Below are 23,393 nucleotides of genomic sequence, written 5' to 3'. Positions count from 1 at the left end.
ACGAGAATTTTACCAAAAAGGCACCTGGTCTAAAAAGAAATCAAATGAGGTTTTCAGAGTTCTAAATTAAAAAATAAAATTCTTATATACAGAAGCAAGGCGCCAGCATAAACCCAGGTAAGTTTTGTGGCTTAGTATAGCCAGGTTCGCTTTGCATTTCTTAGGATTTGGCTCCAGAAGACATCAAGGACCCTATATTTGTGGGGCTCCACTGGATTAGAACAACATGCTTCTATATGAGACACCTAGACAACAGTGGTGTCATGATGGATGACTCCAAGGTGGCCCAGTCACGATCCAGCACATCTGTACATACCAGAAAAATGCTGAAATGAACAGGCATGATGAGAACAGCAACAGTGGTCTTGAACAACTAGGTAGAAAGGCTTACTTTACAGAGCTTCAGAGCAGAGCATTTAGGACTGTCTGGACAACGGGGAGACCAGAAACTCCTCCCACCTTGCAGAAGACCAGGTGGTTCCTTTGTAGCCAGATACCAAGTAAAGAAGGAGGTCATAGGAGCCTCTAGAGGGCAGAGTGCTTTGAGTGGGGACTGGGCACTAGAACAACATGTCCTGAAACACAGCAGTGTTCTTAATGCTAGAAGAGAATGGGTCATTTTAAGAGTCAAGGGCTTTTTTTCTTTAATAATTATGGAATTTGGGCACAATATAAACATAAAAAATGTGTGCCTGTGTGAGTGTCTGCCACATGTATGTGGGTGTGTACAGAGGTAAGTGGGGGTCAGATCCTCTGGGGCTGGATTGACAGCTGGTCATAGGCCACCTGGACATGGGTGTTGGGATTCAAACCCTTGTCACCTGTAAACACAGCAAGCACTTTTAGATGCAGATCCACCTCTCTAGCTCACAGCAAAAGTCATAATTTTGCTGTCATTTCAGTTGTGTTGACTTTAATGTTGTTCCAGTAGATCATTTATGGGTAAATATGTTTCAGATACTTAAAAGTAATCTGGGATAAATTAAAAACTGTTTCAGGATCTAAAATTGCAAACTATAAACACTTACCATGGTATAGAAGGAGGGAGACCCAGAGATCGCATGACCACAACGATGGGAAAGTTGGAGCCTTCTGAAAAGCAGTGGTGAGTGGTGGCTTCAGGGCAGATGACAGAATGACAGCAGCCTGGCAGGAGCCACTGCCTTTGAGGAAGAAAAGCTAAGTTTTTTTTTTAAACTGGCGATTCTAATGATTTTATTAAATGGGATGTTGGGTGCTGAAAATATGCAGTCAGATTCCACTGTTTCACAAAGAAGAAAACCAGGAATTTGACAGAGTACGGAGCTATTCAACTCATAGCCATAAGAAAAAGAGAGCTCATGACTTCTGTATGTAGAATCTGTGTGCTTTGTGTCAGTTCGGGGGAGGAGACCATAATGGGGATATGAAATAAAGCTCTTTATTTTTTTGAAAATAATGAAGAGAAATGAAGAGATCATATATAAAGAGGCAAAGGTTTTTCTAGAAAGCATCGGGGAAGCAAATACTCCGGTAGATGTCACATGTGTTTTCTTTTTTTTTTTTTTATTAGAGAAGTTGTACGTTGAATTTCAGCCTTCATGGTATCATACTCTTCTCTGCCCTCCTCAGAGGAACACACAGAATCTATTTGTACAACCATATACAACAATTAAGTTGGCGTTTTGCATCCTAAAATCAGGAATCTGACTCCTAGGCTACCGGGTCTCCGCACGCTCCTCTGGGTTGGGGCAGCAGGACTCATCCCACCCGTCCACTTTATGCACCACCTGCAAGGCAACTACAGCAGGTGAGAAGACCATGCAGATGAACACGGTAGCAAATCGTTTGGATATTTAACAGACATAAAAAGGTTATTTCCTGATATGAAAGTCTGAAAATCTGCATAAATATTTTTGTGTAAAATTAAATTAATGTATTTTTTCAAACTAGAAGTATCAAGAATGCCCACATAATTCATATACACATATATATAGACTTTTTTCATTATGCTAAAAGTCTTGATAGTCAAATAATATTCTGTGCCATACATTGACTTAACCGGTATTTATTTGGTGTTAGGTTAACTGTGTCTCAATGGGTTAGTCATAATTGGTGCTTGTGCATCATGCAAAACATCTATGATTCCTGTTTACTAGTCTTGTCGTGTGGTAATGTTTAGATGACTTTGCGCTATAACCATGAGAATTAAGGAGTATAAATACTTTGTACATGGTCACATTTACAAACATTTGCCAATAGCCACTCCACCCTCCTGATAGTGTGTAGTGAATTGCAGCATGAGGCATCTGCAGAAGCACTTCCTACAAAGCAGAGTCAGCTGTAAACTGTCCGAAACGAGCCTGCTGAGTCCCCCTTGGCGCACTGATGAGCTTGGCACAGGTACACCGTTTTGTGTGTCTCTATTGTCCTAACAAATTCTGCAACATTTACAGGAAGTTAGCATCTTATGGCATGGTAAAGACATGGCACTTACTCATGAGGTAACTTAGGTGTAGAAAGTTCTGCAAAGTGATTTGTATAGCAGACCACCACTTCTGCTAATGAACTGTAGACGGAGTTGTTTCTTCTAGTGCATGCGCTTGCTATTAAGTTACTAATGCACTAATTTGCTTTTGCAGCAGCAGCTCGAACATGTCCTAATGCACCACAAAGCAGAGTTGTTATCACCAAGCCCACTGGCTTGTGATGCTGTCCCCTAGCCAACATGTTTAAGTTGTGGATTATGGTTCAACTCTGCCTGTCAGGAATAGGGGATTTCTGTGTGTGTGTGTGTGTGTGTGTGTGTGTGTGTGTGTGTGTGTGTACATAGCTACTTTTGGTTGGCCAAAGAAATTCAATAGTCAAATTGTTAAGTAGAAGAACATTTGGTCATCCCCAGTCCATGTGGTTTCAGGTTACACCGTGTCTACACATAAAAGAAACACAAAAGAAAACAGCTTTTGTCCATGGAGTCTGTCCTCTGAAGCTGGGCGTGATCTTCTGGTGTTCTATGGTCTTCCAGCTTCAGTTTGCATTCTGGAGTTTCATACTACTGTTGCTGGTCTGCGGTCCATCTCGGCTTCCAATTTCACCATCTGCTGCATCTCCTTCGCCTACAACACCAGAAACACAGCCTTACACATGGAAATTCCCTTCTGGAGGTACCCACTGGCTCTATCCTCTCTTCCTGCTGAACCTCTCCTTATTACATAAATGGCAAGTGGACTGACAGCCTCAGAACCACTAGGGGTTATTTTCAGAAATGCAGAATCTCGGAGTTTGCTTAAGACCCACAAAATCTGAATCTTTATTTCAATGGGATCTTCCAAGTAACTTTAATGGTACATAAAAATCTGAGGAAATCTGATTTACAGATTTCTGGGAAAACCACATGAAAAGAACTTGAGCTAGATACTGGGATGATGTCAAATCAAACTGTTGATTTAGTGTCATGGTTTGCGACTTTGGATAATTCTATCACTCTCGGAATAGCATTGCTTACATACAACAAATTTTTCAAGCAGCCTGAAGTTTAATTAAAAGTATTTACTTCAGAGTCTATCAGTGGGGATAGGCAAGGTAGGAGCATGCGTGTTACAGAGCTTTGCCTAGAGTTCTACAAACAGAACACTACAGGAGCAGGCAGGAGGCCAGAAATGTTACTCTCCAAACTCTGGCCTCTTGTTTCTCTGAAGTAACTTACTTCTTATGAACTGGCAGGATGTAAGCCAGGATGAATTTAATATCATGAATTAAGACAGTCACTAAAGCAACAAGCTCATTTGAGAGGGCTAGAGAAGCAGGTTCTAGGGTTCTGGGGAAACCAGTCAAGTGGTTCATTTCAACTTTGACTTTCCAACCAAAGCCTAGATGCCCCACCCACATGCTTGCACCTTTGGAAGGTGAAGGAACCCTACCCCTTTCTGCAGTGATATATCCCACTGAGACAAAGGATGGGTAAGAATGGAAGCAGGATGTATATTTTGAAAGGAAGATTCTGAAGTGCTGTGGTGTTATGGTTCATGTCTGCTTTGATATTCTAGCTAAATGGAAGGTCAGAGGAAGGGGCTGGCCAGTTCTAGATCATACTAGAAGTACTTAAATCTCCCAAATGAAGTCCCAAAGCAAAAATCAACTGATACTACAGACAATGCAGTGCTGTTATTACTATTTCAACATTATGGCTCTCAGTTTCATTTTAGTGAGGGTAGAATTTTAGATCCATGTCAATTTGGGGCTAATGAGTCCCTCTACCCATATAATTTTCAATGCCTGACATACAGTAATACTCACAAGAAAAATGAAGAAATGAAGAAAATATACAAACATGAAATAATGACACAAACGGTATCCATAAGAGATGACAGTGAGACATTTTCAGCGCTGGAAATTAAATGACTTGGTGTCCAGTAAACAGTAATAAAGGATTCCCTACATTTTGGCCCCTTTGCACTTAAGGAGTCTATTGAACAAAGTATAAAATGCATAATTAAATGCCATTAAAAGATTATCCTGAGAGCTAAATTGTTATATGAGCAGAGTGACCATCCATTTCTATTGCTTGGGATCACTTAGCAGAAGTCTGGCTATTACAACAGACATCTTTCTCAGAATCATTTTGTTTCTGTTTCCAATAGTCTATTATATAGTCACCTTATAAGGGTGAATAGCCATAGGCAGACTTAACAGAGAACATGGCACAAACCACTGTATTAAAACATTTCTGCACATAGACCACAACAGTACGTCATTGAAAAGCACCAACAGACATTATGTAAAAATAATGTTCTTAGTCTGGGTTGTCTTCGGGGCAACAACCCAATTCTTGGGTTTGTAATTGGAAATGCTGGCTAAAACACTACCATGAGCAAATGTGACAGCATTTCAGATTAAGTAGTATGAGGAATTCAAGCATGAAATAGCCAGGGTTTTAAGTCTAAACCCTTAAGATATAAATTAGCTATGACCAGATGGGAGTCATAAACGCAAATCAAACCAAGAATACTGATATAGCCAGGAAGGAAAGCAAGGTCTTGCTTATCATCAAAATTTCAGTCCTACCTTGTGTTTGGGACACTGCATGACAGGATTTCAAAAGCTGTTTGTACAAAAATAGTAATGTCAAAATTGAGTCATATATAGAAAACAAAGAAAATAAATGAATACTGAAGTGATTTTGAGAAATGAATGCAAAACCATATACAGAAAAGCAAAAAGGCTAAGAGTAAAACATGTACACACCCACTGGCAACAACTTTCCCCAAGCTGAGCTCAACAAAGGAAAAAGGAATAACAAAACAAACAACCAATGCCTCTTAGCACAATGTGTGCCTCTCTCCTGTGAGTGGGTAGGCAACCTTAGCTTTGGCTGAGCCCTTTCCCTCACTCTGTTGAATGATAGGGTTGATGACAGATACTAATTTCTAAGACTTAAATGTGACAGTAATGGAATCATTAAATGTCTGAAATGGTACGTGTCAAGACAGATGAAACACTGGGTGGTTGGAGGACTATGAGAAAAACTAAGTCACGAGATTACAATATGTATACATATATGCCCTGGCCCTTGGAAGTCTAGGTGAACAACTGGCTGATAAAAGGAGACAGGCTAGAAAGTGCTTTACAAAGGACAAGATCCAGAATCAAGACCCAGGTGTGTGAGCCCATTAGCTGTCTCTCCCAGTGTCTTTGACAGTCGTCTGGTTAGTTACACAGATCCACCAGGCTTTATTTTGGGGTTGATAGGGCATGGCCAGGAGGACTACAATAGGAAAAAAGTAAGAAATCATAAACGGCAATATTATATGGATGTTTAAATTAAAGTATCTTTGGTTTACAGAGAAGGAAGAAACCTGGGGCTCAATGTAATGGGTTGGAAGATTGCTTTAGAAGTCTGTGGATGTTTGAATATGGTGACTTGTTTTGCTAAAGGAATGTGTACTTGGCTTTGAATGGAGTTCTGATACATGGCTCTAGCCTTTGTGTTTATGAGGACACAAGGGGATTCTCCGCATCTCTGACCTGGGCCTAGGAGAGTGTTGTAGCAGACAGAGGGACTGAGGGTCCAGTGCTTCTTGCCCTTCATGTAAAAAGCATACACTGAAAAAACCTAGTGTTTGACTTGCTATGAGGCAAGTGATACTGTATTCTCAAACTGAAGCTTAATGTAGAAATTCAATCCCCAATTCTACATTTGCCGGAAGTTTCTGTCTGAATGGCTTTTCCTTGACTATCATTACTTTTTACCTCTGAATATTTTTCATGTATGGGTGCTTTCTTAAGTTTCTGTGACTCAAAATGTCACTTTGTGGGTAGTAGATGTTACTTATGACATATTCATAGGTATTGTATGAGTTTTAAGAATAAAAGCTGCATCTTCCCAACATGATCCAATCAATACAACTACCCAGGATTGTAATGCAAGTTGCAAAGTGTTTCAAATTACCTGTGGATTAGTATGCACTCATAGTGATTTCTTTATTATGCTTTAAAAGCAGCAACACCTGAGAACTGTATTCTTCAGCTATGTAGTGATGAGTAATTTTTAGCACATTTACATTCTTTACTCAAACTTGTTGCTAAGCAACGCAATAATTGCTAAATAGTTTCTTAATTTAGTTAAATCTTAAGCATGCCTTGCTTTTCATCGGGCCCTTCTTTGAAAGGAGATTCTAAAGCTTCTCAGAGATGTTCGTCCTCTGATTTCCTTGACATCTCCCTTCCCCCACCCTCAAGTGAGTTCTGAAGCTTTGAAGATCGTGGTGGCTTTATCCTTTCTTACAGCCTCAGGTTACCTTGGGGACACATACTGAGAAGTGCTTTCGAGACAGAAAATGTAAGTTGCATAATGTGTACCAGAGAGTGATGTATTTATGAGTTGGTCACATGAATTGGACTGCTAGGACCAAATATGTGTACTGTCTCTCTTGAGGACTCGGGCAGTATTCATGACTAGAACTCATTAGCTGAACTTAATTTAGAACCAGGAGAGGACTGGGTTCTATCCAACAGAGAGCGAGGACTTGAAACAAGAAGCTAGGTTTGTTACCTAAGCCACAACGTAAAAAATGACCCTGTGGTTTTATGTTCCTCTCTTAAGAACCTTTTAAAATGTAATTCCTTCTGAAGTATTCTTCAGAATGAGCTATTAACTCTGAAAAAAAAAAACTTGGCTAGGATTGCTTTCTAGAGGGGAAGAAATGTAAAATAAAAATGTACTATGAGCATTCCATCAAAAGCTCTATACGGTTTTTAAACTGTGTAAATGATGAACAAAGTCCAGTGTCACAACTGACATCAAAATGGGACCGAGTGAGATGGAGGAAGCTAGCACCTTGCTGGGAGTTCCTACCTGGTGAGCTACAGGTCAGAAGGAAGGCCACTGGGCTGCGGCTCCAATGGGACAGAGCCTGTGATTCTACACTAGCCATGCTACGTGGAAACAGACTTGTCTGACTAAGTAGAGTTTGGACAACTATTGCCATATACATTTGTTCTTCTGTATTTAGTGTTTTCCTTTTTTGAGAAACAAACAAACAGCGAGAAGAGGCTGAATGCTCTTCGTTGGGTTGTTGAGCTGTGGGAACAAGAATTGAGATATCCCTGCGAAGCCCTGAGAAGAATTTACAAGTTTACTTTTCAGTTTGACACTGAAAATAGACAGTTCTCCTCCTTTGCTTTTAATGCACTAACACCTACAGGCTGTAAGCTTTAAAGCTGCAAACAAAAATGAAGACGTGGTTTGTCACCAGTTTGCTCATAGCTTTCCTCTTAGGACCATCACACGTAGAACCAAGACGCAAAGGATAACTCTTCACTCTTAATCCCCCATAGCCACTTGGCCTCTCCCCTTCCACAAAAGGCACTTCTTGCTCTTTTGGGACGAAGAGGAGGAAGTACAGTAAGCACCCAGCAAATCTCTCTCCCTTCCCTTCCATTCCCTGGCCCCAGGGCTCCTGTGGCCGTGGCCCTGCGCCCTGGGGCTGACATTTACACTGAGTGAAATACCTGCTCATTCTGTTTCTCTAGGAATTCTAGGTGCTCCAGCTGGACCTTTTTCAGCTGATCCATTTCTTTCGACTGCTTCATTGCCAGCTGGAGAGAAAATGAGATCAACATTGTGTTGTTTCAAAATTATAAATGATGGACAGCTTACTGGGTTTATAATTTAACTGAAAGTAATCATATGTCTCAAAAAGGGGTGGTAAAGGACTCTGAAAACTATTACGAGTTTAAACTCATAGTGTAGATTGGGACATCCTTCTTTTCCAAGTTTTAGAAAATGGCTGAGCGCTTATGCTTGACTGGAAGGTGGCACTGTTACCTCCACAAAGCACTGTCAGATAATGCCCATAATGATTCCAGTAAGAGATTGCTTTGGCTTTCAGGGAGGGGCAAAGCTGGAATATTTAATGTACTGAAAAAAAAATCAAATCAAGCAACTCAGCTTGCATGGCTGGGATACAAGCACATATTCTTTTCCAAAGAGGAATGCTGAGAAAACCGCAGACTACTCACTCTCTTTCTTTCTTCTAGAAACTTCTTAGTGTTGCTGCTGTTCAACTCCCTGACTCGCCTAAAAACAATGGAAACAAACAACAGTCAGTGTGTGTGTGACAGCATGTGCAATTGCTTCACGTACAGCCACGAGGAACTCTTCCCTCACTTCCTGGGGAAGACTGTTGCTTCCTTTCCCTTTCATTTTTATTGCATCATTTTCCAAACACACAAAACAGAACAATATGAAAAAATGCCCGTACACACCACTCAGATTAACCAATAATTATGTTCCTTTATAATTTTCCATTCCTGTGAATGTGTGTTTACCTGTGTGGGTTTACTTCCGCCATGTTATGTGCAGGAGCCCTAAGAGGACAGAAGGTGTTGGAGCCTCTGGTACAGGAGTTATAGGTTGGGGTTTTAAAATGCTAAGTGTGGGCCCCCAAGTCCTGAAGTCTGTATGTAGCCCCTGTGACCAAGTCATTTCTGATTGGTAAATAAAGATAACAACAGCCAATAGCTGGGAAGAAGAGACATAGGTGGGGTTTAGGTTTCCCAGGGCTTGGGGTTTGAGAAGAACCGGGAAGGGAAGAAGAGGAATACAGGAGGAAGGAGAAGCCACCATGGGTTAGGAGTTATGAGAATCTGGCCCTGTGGACTGGCCAACTGGGGTTAAGAGCAGCCCAGATGAAACATAGCAATATTCGGGGTTACAGATAGGAAAGTAGTTCTAATAGCATGGAGGGTAGACGTCTGTTCTGCTCTTGTGCTGTTGCAGGCTTATTGAAAGGATAAAGTGGTGTGTGTGTGTCTTTCATTCGGGAACTTAAATAGCAAGGGCGGGGGCTGGGATTAAATACTTTCTACAATAGTTACAGGCACTTGTGAACTGCCAAGTGGGCACTGGGAAGAGAACTGAGGTCCTCTGCAAGAACAGCAAGGCCCCTTAACCACAGATCCATCTGTCTAGTTCCTCGTCTCCTATTTTTAAAGGGAGACGGTTATACATAAAATGTAAACTTCCTCTGTACTCCTTCAGATTCTATTTTCCCTCCTTCCTCTCCTCGGAGGAAGTCTTGAGGCTGGCAGAGGCTTACTAAGCCATATCTTAATATTTTCAACCAGCATGGATGTGTTCATGTGAAATACATCTAAGTGGTCTCAAACTTTGCTGTGTCAAAGACAGACTGCTGTGCTCCAAACTTGAGAGTCTGACGCAGAGGGGCTGAGAGGGCAGGGGTACCAGCATTTCTAATGGGATCCCACGAAGCACTGACACTGCTGCCAGGCTAACATCATTTTGTGTGTTTTCAGGACTTAGGGTATTTTGGGTATATTGTCTTCAGAAACCCGAGTTCAGACTTGCTTGTTGGTAGGATACAGTAGAATATTCAGATTCATCTTCACCTATGACTTCATCTTCACCCCACAGATTCTGTCCCTCGGTTGGTGCATCATGATATTTTAACTGTGTCCCTGATTCTAGGTGTGGGACGACTTTTCATGACTACGCGACATAGAAATGGGTGAACTCCTGCAGGAACGGTGGCCTCTTAGCATTCTCTGTTTGTGCTCACGTCACGTGTAGTTTTCCTTTTCTGTTTTAGAATAGCATACATGTATACACTATAGATTTCCTACTGCCTTTCTCCAGCTTCCCCCAGGGCCTGACTGCCTTCCATGTTCATGCCTTCTTTCTTATTGTTATCATTAATAACCCCAAATCCAGTTAGTGCTGACAGCTGAAGAGGGGCTGTCCACTGGGATGTGCGTATTTTTCAGAACAATTTTCCATTCCATGCATAGCTTCAAATTTACCATTAGCATTATAGCATCTTTGAAAATGATTTGCCTCTGTTTATTTTCACTTTTCATTCCAAATATCACTAATTTGTGTTTCTTTTCTCCTCTTGATCATTCTTGCTAACAGTCTACTGAGGGATTCATTAGGTTTTTGTTTGTTTGTTTGTTTTTGCCATTTTTAGATAAAGCTATTACTTTTCTGAATGCTTTCTCTTGCTTTTTTTTCCCCTCCCACTTTAGTACTTTGTGCTTTCTTTTATTTATTTTGACCTGGGATCTTGATGTCCACTTTGGTTTCTACCTTTCTACCTTCCTTGAGTGTTCAGATCATTGATTTTCACATCTTTTAAGAACTACCCATGCTTTGCATGTAAGAGTCGCCATAGTTGGGGCTGGGGATTTAGCTCAGCGGTTAGAGCGCTTACCTAGGAAGCGCAAGGCCCTGGGTTCGGTCCCCAGCTCCGAAAAAAAAAGAACCAAAAAAAAAAAAAAAAAAAAAAAAAGAGTCGCCATAGTTTCTGTCCATTATAAACAGTGTTTGCATTTTCATTTTGTATATAAACACTTTCTGTTTAAACAAATAGTTTTTTAGTTTCTATTGGTCTTGCTAAGTCCTACAATAAATCTTTAGCTTTAGTCCTTGGTGATGTGGTAAAGTCAAAGCCACAACCATACATAAAATATGCTACTACGTGGAAAGTGGCTTTTCGACACAGCGGTTATTATTATTATTATTATTATTATTATTATTATTATTATTATTTTAGAAAGAGCAATTTGTTGGTGCTTTAGAACCAGTTATGATATATTCAAAATTGCAGTCAATACATATAAATCAAAATAAAGATAATATTTTTGTGAGTAGCCCTGGCTGTCTTGGAGATCATTTGTAGACCAGGCTGGTCTTGAACTCAGAGATCCTCATGCCTCTGCCTCCCAAATACTGCGATTAAAGGCATGCACCCCCAATGTCTGGCTAAAGAAAGTATTTCTAAAGCCTAGCTAATGATATTAGGAGCACTTTGAAGTTTAAGGTGATTTGAAAGGTGAGACTAGGGACTGGTCATCTCATTTGAGAGCTCAATATTCTGAGACAGGGGGATCTTAATGAATTCCAGACTAGCCTCAAAACACAGTAAGGCATGGAAGAAAAAGAAAAAGGAAAGTGGCTGGAGAGATGGCTCAGCGGTTAAGAGCACCCGACTACTCTTCCAGAGGTCCTGAGTTCAATTCCCAGCAACCACATGGTGGCTCACAACCATCTGTAAAGAGATCCGATGCCCTCTTCTGGTGTATCTGAAGACAGCTACAGTGTACTTACATATAATAAATGAATAAATCTTAAAAAAAAAAAAGGGGCTGGGGATTTAGCTCAGTGGTAGAGCGCTTGCCTAGGAAGCGCAAGGCCCTGGGTTCGGTCCCCAGCTCCGGAAAAAAAAAAAAGAACCAAAAAAAAAAAAAAAAGAAAAGAAAAAGGAAAGTTTGCACTCTGCGAAACCAGATCCACTCTGTAACACATTTGATAAAATTAAGACAGTCTTCCGGCTTAATTTTAAATTTCACTTTGTACCGCCTAAAGGAGTTCAAATTTAACAACACTATCTAAAGAAATCAAATAATAATTTATATTTATTATGTATGAATATTTGAGGTTTTTTTGAGTGGAAGATGTATTTCCATGTATATAAAACTCTTAAACAGAGTGCATTAATCTAGGAAAATGTCCAGAAATTGGCACCTTTGAAAAGAGCCAAAAAGATGCTACAATACCAGTCTACAAATAAATGCTGGAACAGATGACTAATGTCCTCCCCTGAACCTTCTTACTGGGAGGCACAGATGGCCTCCACAGTGATTGAGAAATATCTTGGCCAAACAGTTAAAAAAAAAAAAGCAACTTATCTCCAGGTCGAAATCACTGTGGAGGGCTAGTGAGAAGGCTCAAGGGACAAAGAAGCTTACAGCCTGCGTTTGATCCCTGTATCCCACAGGAGAGAAGTGACTCCTGCAAGCTGTCATCTGACCTGCACACGAGTACCCTGTGTGCCTGTGGGTGTTCCCTGTGCTTTCCTCTCCTCCACCGTACAAACACAGCGCACTCACATAAAGTAAATAAATACATATAATAAAAAAATAAGCTACTGTGGATTCTACTTCCTACTGGGGGTGGGGCTGTTATGTTTAAAAGGCATTTTGCAAAATTTACCATAAAAGGTGTATTATAAGTTAGATGCTTCTTATTTTGCTATATATTGATTTACTACAATAAATACAACTGAGGCAGTCCTAACTAAAACATCAGTATCCACTGAGCATCCCAGATGGCCAGGCAGCTAGAGCTGAGGCACAGAAACCCCATCTTTGGGCTGCAAAGTCTTCTAGCATCGTATGCTTCATGGAGTGACACTCAAGCCTGAATTTCTAAACTCATTTTGCTCTTTGATCTCCAAGGGCTAATCTGAATTCTGTGGAGCAGAAACCAGCCTTTCAGTAGACCTGGCCTTCAGAGAAGGTCATGACTCACTAGATATCATCTCTTTGTGAGCAGGAACCCTGATTTTCCTTGTTCCCTCAGCTCTGCCTGCTCTTCTATTCATAGAACAGAAGGCTTCTGGGTCCTCGGAGATGGATGACGAGTAGAGGGGTGACTGTTATCTGTGGTCACTAGCAGTGCTCCCTTATCAGCAGCATGGCTGTTGCTCTGCCTCAGGCTCCCTTTACCAGCTGTGGTAAAGGCTTGCCCACAGCACCTGGTGCCACAGCCTTACTCAGGTCTGGTCTCACCCTGCCTTGCCTTCCCTGTCTCCTGAGAGGAAGTTGCTCAGTAAGTGACATCATCCTGGATTTCTGCCTCAGTTTTTTCTTCTAGAAAGCCCACCTAGCTGGAGGACAAACCAGAAAAATTTATGTGGAAGCTTTATAGATAGTTCCTGGTGGCAAACGTAGCAAATCAAGGTGAGAAGAAGCCTTCCTGATATTCAGACCCATCTCATCCTGAACATGCTGACATCCGAGCAGGAGAGAAGTTTGCAGAACGATGGTAGGAGGAATGCTAAAGGATTTTATTGATTATTGTCATGATTTTACATATGCTGTATGAACGTGAATACATTTTACTAGTGGTAGTTATCAGGAATGCATCGGAAACTACTCTGTTATTGCAGTAACAATCAACTTCCATAGAAACTGTACTAACAGGGCTCTTACGACACGGCGGCATTAATATCTCAGAGTTATGCTGAGTTCACATAGCCAAATGTTGCTGGCACTGGTTCCCAGTAAACTAGACAGTCACAGTGAGCATTCTTACACTTATCTCTCCCTAGTGAGCACCTCACACTTACCTCTCCCGTTCTGCCTTATTCTTGATAGATTTATCTTGACTGATGGCTTTGCTATTTTCCATAGAAATCTTAGCCTGATGGGCTCGCATCTCTTTGCTTTCCCTAGGGAGTAGAAATAAAAATAAATGAACAAGAGGCATATGGAGGGCAGTTAGAGTCCAGGGAAACCACAGCTGAAGGTCAGTGAGCAGACAGATGGAGTTCTGATGTTTGCAAAGAGGGTACATCAATGTGAATGGCTCTTTGTGCCTTTATGGTTTATAACATGAAAAATAAAAACACAAATATGTAACAGTAGTACTAGGTTCACATTCTTTACACGACTGAGCTCAGGTGAATGGAGATGGCAGAGAAAGCAGTGCCACCTAGTGGAGGCACATGTCATGGCTGTGCACAAATACAGTATTTGCTCAAAAACAAAAACAAACAAATAAAAAGGCGCAGAGATCCAGCTTTACCATGCACTGTCTGGAACCCAGGGAGGTGGAAGAGACAGGATGCTATAACCTTCACAAGTGATCTTTCCACTGACCAACAACCCGTGGACAGGAAAGGAGCTGTACAGTTTCAAATAAGTATAGGAAATAGAGCTGTATGTATTTAGAGGTGACTAATGATTGTGTAAAATACACAGCGCACCTGTGTATAATGTAGACAATAAAGGCATACAGTTTGGAATATTCAAAGGATGCAATCACAAGTAACTTTTAACTTATAGTGATGTCCATAGGCCTTTGCTCGCAATGTACAGGAAAGGAGTGGACGTCAAGAGAGATGGACAGTGCTAGAGTGGAGCTTTAGTCAGCCACCTCACATCTCATCAGCAGGACAACAAGAGAAACCCTGGACACGAAGCAATCGAGCTCAGAGTTTCCCATGATTTCTTAGTAAAGCGACCCATCTTCCCTCCTTCAAGCAAGAACACATAGGACTGCCCACTGTATCAATGACAAGCATTCAGTAAAGACAAGAACAATTACCAAGCAAATGGAAGCAATCTAACAGGCAGTGGAGAAAAACGCTGAGTAACGCTGCCACTCTGAGATATAAGAGAAATAAGCAGCTGGGTTTGTGGTTTTTAAAAGTGACTTTCTAAGAGATGAAAAATTAATTTGTTTTTTTTTCAGAAAATACTAACTTTGAGGCTAATAATTTTTTTCATGTTGGTACAAAAGTGATGACCAGGAAGTGCCCCATACTCTAGCACATTCTGGAATAAGGGCTGGGGTGCTGACAAGCTGATGTTGTCGCACTGCCCAAAGGCAGGATGGGAGGCTGCACAGACATGCTGTATAGCACATATCCAATTGGAAGCAGTCTCAAAGAAAAAAAAAATATGAGCTCTCACACTGATAAACAAGCCAAGTACTCAGAACTTCATAGGACACTTCTTGATGGAACCAGATCATGCCAGGCACCACTCACTTGCCTCACAAAAGCACTGGGATCTATGGCAAACCACTTTATTTTCTCAATAAAGAAAGTCAGTAAGTAAAATTCCCAAAGCCAAGGCTGGGATTTTTCATATACAACTGTATAATTTATGCAGTTGCCATTTTAAAAAATGATCATTTTGCGCTATTGGTGAGAAGTTCCTGTTTTGTATTGTCCTGTTTAAACCAGCAGACCCTAACTGTGGCATCCAGCAAATGCTTAACCGGGAGCATGCACACTGCAAGCAAATGGGGATGGAAAGACATCATCAGCAGACATGCTCTGCTGTGCAGGGAGAAGTCCAGCTCAGCCTCAGCAGTATTTCTAACACAGTATGTGCTTGCTTGAGTGGAATTAGGGAGATGAACGAGTCTGGCTTCTTGAAACATGAAGTTCTAACAACATCCAGAAAGGAGGAGGCTCTCTAACGTGATGCCACTGTGAGATGAGAGTCATCCTAGGAACTCCACTGGCCGGGCTTTATCCCCATGTCTTATATTCCTAAGAGAATTCAGGTCCTTTTTACTTCCAGCCCTAACTTACCATTGAGCCCCAAAACACTTAGAAGAGGAAGACCATTTTTTTAGTATGCATTATAGCAACGTGCAATCTTAGTTAACTTTACCCGACTGTAGTACCTTCCTAACATGTGCAAGTCATTGTTGGTAGAGGCTACCTCTTACAGATTAGCTTCCTCACACTAAGTGTGTGAAATCTGTCAAATTGATTTTTGCTTGTTTTGTGTTCACACACTTGCACACACACACATGCGCACACACACACACACGCACACACACACTTGCACACAGACACACACGCACACACACACACGCACACACACACTTGCACACAGACACACACGCACACACACACTTGCATACACACATGCACGCACATGCACACGCGCGCACACACACACACACACACACACACACACACGGTCATTTGAAGAGGCAAAGGTTTACAGCAGGGTGTCTGACCCTCCCACCTGTCATGGGAGAGCTTCAGCTGCTGGGTCTGCTGCTCATGAGCGTTGATGAGCAGCTTCCTCAGCAGCTCACACTGCTGGCTCAGGTGCAGGTCCCGGATTTCCTGCTCCTCGGCGCTGTGCGTGTTGATCATTTCTGACCACTCCTTTGTGTGCTGCGCCACAATCTCCTTGACCTGTTTGGGAAAACAGGAGTGGGGTCATCTGCAATCTCTTGAGGCGACACTGCTCATGCAGGACAACGCTGTCCATGCAGGCCAGACCACAACTGATACTGTGAATCAACGGACACCGGCAACCCACACACAAACAGTGTACGCCAGTCACTGCTGTACTGAGCCACATCGCCACTCTGGCTGGTAAGGAGCCTACACTGGCCTGGTGTTGTGCTCTGGTGTGTCTGGATCTTGGCCCAGCTTCAGCGCATTACTCTTCATCTCGTGCTTTTCCAGCTCCATTTCTGTCAGGCCACAGGTCTGAAGAGAGAGCCAGGTGCTCTCTTATTCCTAGATGATGGCTAACTGCATGGCCCTTAATAGACAATAGGGTAGGAAGACCTCTTTTCATGACCACACTTTGTGCAAAGTAGTGGGTTTGCAATTCTAGAGGCTGCTTCTCCAACTCCTGCAATCTCACTCTGACATGCTCTAGCCAATGAGACAATGGCAAATGTGTCTAAAGCAGAGGTCTACAAGGTCTTTCCCCTTTTCTATGGGTGGTGCCCTTTAAATGAGCTAGGACTGCCCGGTTGGAGGCTGGAGGTCATATAAGAAACACAACCATTTTGCAGAGTGAGGATAGCACACACACACACACACACACACACACACACACACACACACACACACACACACACACAGAGCTAACTGTAGAGGCTTGAGTGAGGCCCACAAAGTCAAGGTCATCACCCATTTGAATATGGTTCAAATTTGTGGTCTATGGAATGATGGGTTAATAAATGATAGTTATTTAAAGGCATTAAATTTTGGCAGCTGAGCATACAGCCAAAGCAAACGGATACCACTGCCAAGGCTTCTGTGCCACAGGAGGAAAGTATCTAAAACACAAGGCGATAGTGCATGAAGCACTAATTCTCACATCCCAGGATGCACAGTTCCTGCCATGCAAGAGACACTACATGGGAGGAAATGCAGGGACAAAGAGTGGAGCAGGACTGAAGAAAAGGCCATCCAGAGACTGCCCCACCTGGGATCCATCCCATATGCAGCCACCAAACCCACTCACTATTGCTGATGCCAAGAAGTGTTTGCTGACAGGAGCCAGATATGGATGTCTCATGCGAGGTTCTGCCAAAGGCTTACTGATACAGATGAGGATGCTTGAAGCTAACCATCTTATTGTACAAGGGGACTCCAATGGAGGAGTTAAAGAAAAGACTGAAGGAGCTGAAGGGGTTTGCAACCTCACAGGAAGAACAACAGTATCAACCAACCAGACCTCACCAGTGCTCCCAGGGACTAAACCACCAACCAATGTACACATGGAGTGACTGATGGCTCTAGCCATCATATGGCTACATATGTAGCAGAGGATGGCAATGTCCATCATCAATAGGAGGAAAAGCCCTTGGTCCTGTGAAGGCTCGTTTCCCCAATGTAGGGGAAGGCTAGGGTGTTGAGACAGGAGTGGGTGGGAGTATGAGTATCCTCATAGAAGTAGGAGGAGAGGGGAGAGGACATGGGAGAGGGGGAAAGGAGATAACATTTGAAATATAAATATATAAAATATTCAAGAAAAATAAAATAATAAAAAAGACACTACACAAAGAAGAAACCCATTTACAACAGCACGACTCGTCCATGCATATGTTAAAGCCATGGGTCTGGATGATAAGATCACCCATAGCCATTCTAGAGAAGCTGCTCTTTTGAGCTTGTGTTGTAGTTGAGAGCCTTAGCAATTTTTTTAATTTAAAATGTATTATTATTGAAATAATGCTTGTGTTCTTTCAGACTCTTAGCGTTTATTTAGGTCTTGTAAGGCTCACAACCTTACCTAAGGTCTTTCAATATCCTAGTTCCATTTGACTTGGGGAAACTGCCAGTCATTAGGCTCTGCTCGTAGAGTGTCAACTTGACTTTTCTCATCTCAAAAGTCCTCTCAAAGATGCAGTAAAGTGTAAGAATGTGATCAGCCCACAGTCTGGTGGTTCCTGTGCTGTGTCTGATGTTACCTCCCAGGAGAGTATGTTCTGTGCTTTCAGGGTTTCCTTCCAGCCTCTTTGCTCACCGTGTTACTTGGTGCATCAGGGTCATCATGCAACATACATGTCTTTAGTTTTTTACCACATACCAGACAAAAAGATGCTCCCTGGAGTGGCTCCTCTCAAAGACAGTGAATCTGAGGCAAACACAACCCTCTGATCCCTGTCTTGCAGTCCCAACTCCCTCCTATTCTTTCTGATACCAGATCAACCCAGAGTTGCCCCTTCTAAAAATAAACTGTAAAGTATCCTTTGCAAGTCACTGTGTAAAAATGGGTGTTTTCTTACCTTAGATTTGTGATCCGATGTCAGGGTCTGAATCTTAATTTCTGTTTCTTTTTTTATTTCAAGGCAATTACTTCCCCTGAAAATATAGAAGTGAAAATGCATGCCAGAAATTATATACCTTTCAGTTCCCTTGGGCCTCTGTAACAACACTTTCTGGTGAAGACAATATATTCATCAAATATATCTGGGAAGCCATGGCTCATTGGGTAGAATCCATTTCCAGCAATAGATTTTTACCTTAGAAAATATTATCTGTAGCATGATTGCTCAATTCAACCACAGCACAAAGAGATACTTCAGACCTAGCAATTATTGCCTTATGGAGGGTCTGTTGTCAGAGTTTCCATTTTGGTTCCTGTTTTTCTTCGAGCTGTTTTTTTATTTATTTATTTATTTCATGGAATATTATTAGGGATGCAAACAGCCTTGAAATGAATGTCTAATTCTTTCATTTTGGTCATAAAGCCAGATTTTTGTCTTTTAAACATGCCAGCGAGGAAGAAAATAGCATTTATTGGCACTACTTGACAGGGGAGGGAGGCTGGCTTCTTCTTCTCCTATGGTAGACAATATGTATCAGGCAACTGCCCAGCAGCCATTACTGCTTATTTCTGGTATTTTCATCTCCACTTTATTGCTGAAACCTAGGCTTCTGTCCTCAGTGTGTATTCTCTGGCTTACCCTAGCCTGGCTCACGGCCTTTGTTCTATTAAAGAAGCATCCCTTGAGAGAAATACTCTGTCCTGTGAACGACTCTCTCATCACACCCACTGTTCCTCAATGACCAGCACTCAGTGTGTTTCTTCTCCAGTCTGTTATCCAGCAAGCTGAAATGTTCCTCTGGCTTCGTTTCAGAAAACTCTCACAGTAAATGCTATGATGGGCTTCATTTAGCATCCTCAAGCTACTGGCATTAGCTAAGGATCCCTGTAATAGTAAGAAGTCATGACTGCATAATTATTCCCCTTTGTACAAGCCTTATTTATCTTCTGCCTTTCTGATTTCTCCAACATTAGCTTTTCTTTCTCTGCCTTCCCCATTCACCTTCTCCCTGTTGCCAGAAACATAGAAGCATACTGAATGGAAAAATTCCTGAGAGACAGTTACCCCATCGTTAGGCAGGAGCACCTTAGTATAGCTCCCTTTCTTGTCTCAATCATTCCCTTCGGTCAGGTATGGAGTAGGGAAAACTGTTGCCGGCACTTCTTCACCGAGGATGGGGATGGAGTCTGATAAACCCACGCTATAAGTTGAAAGTATCAGAAATGCAAGCCAACCTACCCAGTCCACGGCAAAGGATGAACCGTTCCCCCCTTTCATGTGGCTGGCTGGGAGATTCAGACCAGAATCACAAGATATCCTACAGCCTACTGAATATTCTTCAGGTGAAGCCCAAATTCAGAATTCCACGTTCATATTCTCCTGGGTGTGGGTAACTCCCGCATCACCATGAATTTGGAAAATCATTAACTCAGACCATCTTCAGTCTGTTCTAGACATGGTTCGCATTAGGGAGATATCCAAGACATATAACCAATTTCCCCCTTTACCCGAATTTCGGCCACCAGGCTAACAAAGTCTAGGTCATAAAATGAAGCCTTCTTTGGAGTGGGCTGTGTAGATGAAAACGTCTGGTAACTGGCTGTGAAGAAATTTTCCATGTGTTTTTTTAGGTCCTGTTTCCTAAATTCTTTCTGAAGAGTCAGGAGGCAGATCTGCGTTTGGCAGCATGGACCCAGAAAGAAACCTACAGGCAGGCTTCTTCAGTCTCCTATTACTCTGGTAACAAAGGCCTTTGTAGGACCTCAACTCCTGCTCATGAGCACGGCTCCATGGCCATGGTCTCATCTATAACAACCAGTCATAAGTATCACCTTCATTCCACTTTATGCTTGAGAGTATTGTAAGATAAAAGTGGGTGCTTTCTAATGTCCCAGGGACAATGCTATCCCAAGTATCATTCTTTGCCCAGTTACTATGTAGTACTGAGTCTGGGCACTTACAAGACCCTGATCTAAAAATACAGAAAGGGGCTCCACATCCACGCGTGTATAAACAGCACTAATTTGACTTACTGGTTTATAAAAAAAAATAAAAGGAAGATATGAAGTTGGGAGGAAGATGTGTTGAGAAGGATATGGGGCAATTCAGAGGAAGAAGATAGAGGGTAGATATTATTGTATTTCATTGGAAAGAAGTGCAAAATCCTCCAAAATAACAAAAAAAAAAGTTTTTTTGACAATAAAAAAGGAAGAAAATTTCAATACTGCAATCCAGGAAAAACACAGGACATTTGTGGATACATGATATATAAAGAAAAGTAAGTTTATTCTTGGTCAGAGCTGAAAAATCCATCAAAACCTTGTTCCTTAAAAACATGGTATTTTATATGGTCTATACTTCCTTTTCAACATTTTGTTTTAAAAATTACATTAAAAATGGGAAAATATCTTTAACAAAGACAATAATAGTGCTGATATGGCCAGAGCCTCAAAACGTCAACTCTTATGGTTTGAGTGTGATGAGACTTCAGAGGCTCCTGTGCAGGGAGGCTGAGGGAATCTTAGGACTAGGGTCTTGTTGAAAGAAGCAGGTAGGGGCTGGGGATTTAGCTCAGTGGTAGAGCGCTTACCTAGGAAGCGCAAGGCTCTGGGTTCGGTCCCCAGCTCCGAAAAAAAAAAAAGAAGCAGGTCATTAGGGCAGGACTAGGATGGTTCAAACCTTTGCTGGTGCCTATCTTTCTCTCTCTGCTTCTTGGTCCTCAGTGATGGGGATGTCTGCCTCCACATGCTTCTGTGGATGAGAGCGACCTGCTGCTCTAGAGCCTGCCTCCTCCACCATGACAGAGTGAGCCCAGGAGCCAGAAACACCCTCCTTCCATGCTTATGTCAGGTGGTCAACGTACATGGTAGCGTGGCCAGTGTCACAGAAATAACATAGACATCTGCACACTCTACACTTCCTCCCAGGATCTCCCTAAGCGGGGGAGATGGGCTGCTGTACTTGTCCTGACTCACTTAAAAATATATCCAAATGCTTTTAAAGCAACAGGCCATGGCTCTGCTTCAGTGGAACAGAGAAAAACAAGGGGCGGAACGAATGGCTGATGGCTCCCACATATACTGCCTTGTTTGTGCTTTTCTAGGAAATATAACTGTAATAAAAGTGAAGGTGTTTTCCAAAACGAGCTCCAGGGTGAGTGTGGGTACATAATTATCTGCCACACATGCCTCAAGCCAAGGACATTGGCCCCGTGTCATGACATTAGAATCTGGGGACCAGAAATTGTAACAAAACAATCCATTTGAAATCAGATTCTTAGTTTTCTAGGTGATATCGTGATTGAACCTTAAAATGAAAGAAAGAAGAAAACTAGAAAGATGCTTATTATTTTCTCCTTTCTTCTCACATTGTGGAAGGCTAGAGAACCTCAGTAGGGATTCAAAACATTCAATACAAAAACAAAAATGAAAAACCAACCAAAAAAAAAAATAGAGTCTACTGATAGAGAACAAATCTGGGCCCAAAATGATATCTGGAAGAAACAGAATACATATGTGTGTGGTCTGATGGTATTTCCCCAAGGTACTTGTTCTAAAGGGGGAAAGCACTGAACAGGATATGCAGATGGATGTTGGTCAGGGACATCCTTCACCAAGTGATCCGGGTCAGCACTGCCATTTTTGATATTCCATCACCCACGGCGATATGCTGCACCAAGAGGGAAGCTACACTTTTGGGTGTGTCTCTCAAGGATTCCTAACCTCCCTGTACTTCCTCTGGAAGTCACATTAGAGGCATTATACAAATGACTGAGTGGCCGCAAAATTCGGAGCCCATGAAAGGCAAGGAGAGACAGAATCTATCACAGAGGAAGTACAGAGCAGAAAGAAAGTACAGTATGATGCCAGAAAGAAAGGGGGGGGGGTGTAAACCAGTCAATGTACCACTGTTCCACCAATGTCAACTTTTTTGCTTGATTATTACACTGTGCTAAGATGGGATTTAACATTGTGAAAAGCCAAGTTACATGTACTACAAGCATATGTTCCAAAACACTCCCTTCCCCGTGTGGATATCTACAACCAAGGGTGTTTGGAGCTGTAGTATATTTTTCCTACTCACAGTCTATGGCACTGATTACTGTGTATGTTATACACAGTGAAATGCAATGGTAGTAGTAATGGTAGCTAATAATAGCACAGACCAATTAACACGTGATATACCATCGTAGAAGTTAGTCTTGGACTGTGGTGGCCTGCAGTTAATTAGAACACTAGAGTGTGGAACTGAAAATAGGGAAAACTTACATTATTGCAACTTAATAATATTATTTATAAAACAATAGTCACAACCAATTCTCAGGGTGAAAGTTAATTTAAAAATCATTTTTGGCTAACTTCTTAAAAACAAACAAACAAACCAAATACAAGATAGATTACCATGAACTAAAGGTTTTGGGAACTCTATTGACACCATCCTTAAACCACAACTAAGCTGTCCGATGCTACACCCTGCTGCGACACAGGGTCTGAAATGAAGGGAGCACTTATTTTCCAGGAGTCTTTAATGAGGAAATCACACTAGCAGGAAGTCCCTGGTGGTGGATACAGGCAGCTGAGCAATACGGTCACTCCTATGGGGGGAAGCTTCACAAGTCAAGCATCAGTCTTACCCCTTCTTCTTCATGGCCTTCTCTAGGATTTTCTCATGAGTCGACTTCTCCTTGTCATACTGGGCCACGATTTTGTCCACTTGTGTGCAGTGTAACTTCTGCATGGTACTGTGCTCCTGAGCAAGAAGAGTTTGCAGTTATGAGTTGGGCTTAAAT

The 23,393-nt window shown here is 41.9% G+C and overlaps 1 protein-coding gene across 51 annotated transcripts in view; it reads right to left on the bottom strand.

The window, feature by feature from the left end:
• Positions 1 to 1,398: 1,398 nt before the first annotated feature.
• The window catches only part of Plcb4 (phospholipase C, beta 4), a 359,160-nt gene continuing 337,165 nt past the window's right edge, over positions 1,399 to 23,393 (bottom strand). For 41 of the 51 annotated variants that reach the window (XM_087648851.1, XM_087648887.1, XM_087648845.1 and 38 more), the window contains 8 exons: positions 23,238 to 23,353; positions 18,563 to 18,638; positions 16,051 to 16,226; positions 13,629 to 13,730; positions 8,500 to 8,557; positions 7,990 to 8,076; positions 5,044 to 5,080; positions 1,527 to 3,095 (listed from right to left, as the gene is read on the bottom strand). In XM_087648851.1, coding sequence (XP_087504977.1) covers positions 3,007 to 3,095; positions 5,044 to 5,080; positions 7,990 to 8,076; positions 8,500 to 8,557; positions 13,629 to 13,730; positions 16,051 to 16,226; positions 18,563 to 18,638; positions 23,238 to 23,353 — 741 coding nt within the window. In that variant the 3' untranslated portion in view covers positions 1,527 to 3,006. 51 annotated transcript variants of the gene reach the window in all.

This window comes from Rattus norvegicus, chromosome 3, assembly GCF_021556685.1.
Source record: "Rattus norvegicus strain SHRSP/BbbUtx chromosome 3, alternate assembly SHRSP_T2T, whole genome shotgun sequence".
NCBI classification, from domain to species: domain Eukaryota; kingdom Metazoa; phylum Chordata; class Mammalia; order Rodentia; family Muridae; genus Rattus; species Rattus norvegicus.
Note: the sequence above shows the minus strand (reverse complement) of the source record. Positions and strands in the feature narration are given on the sequence as shown.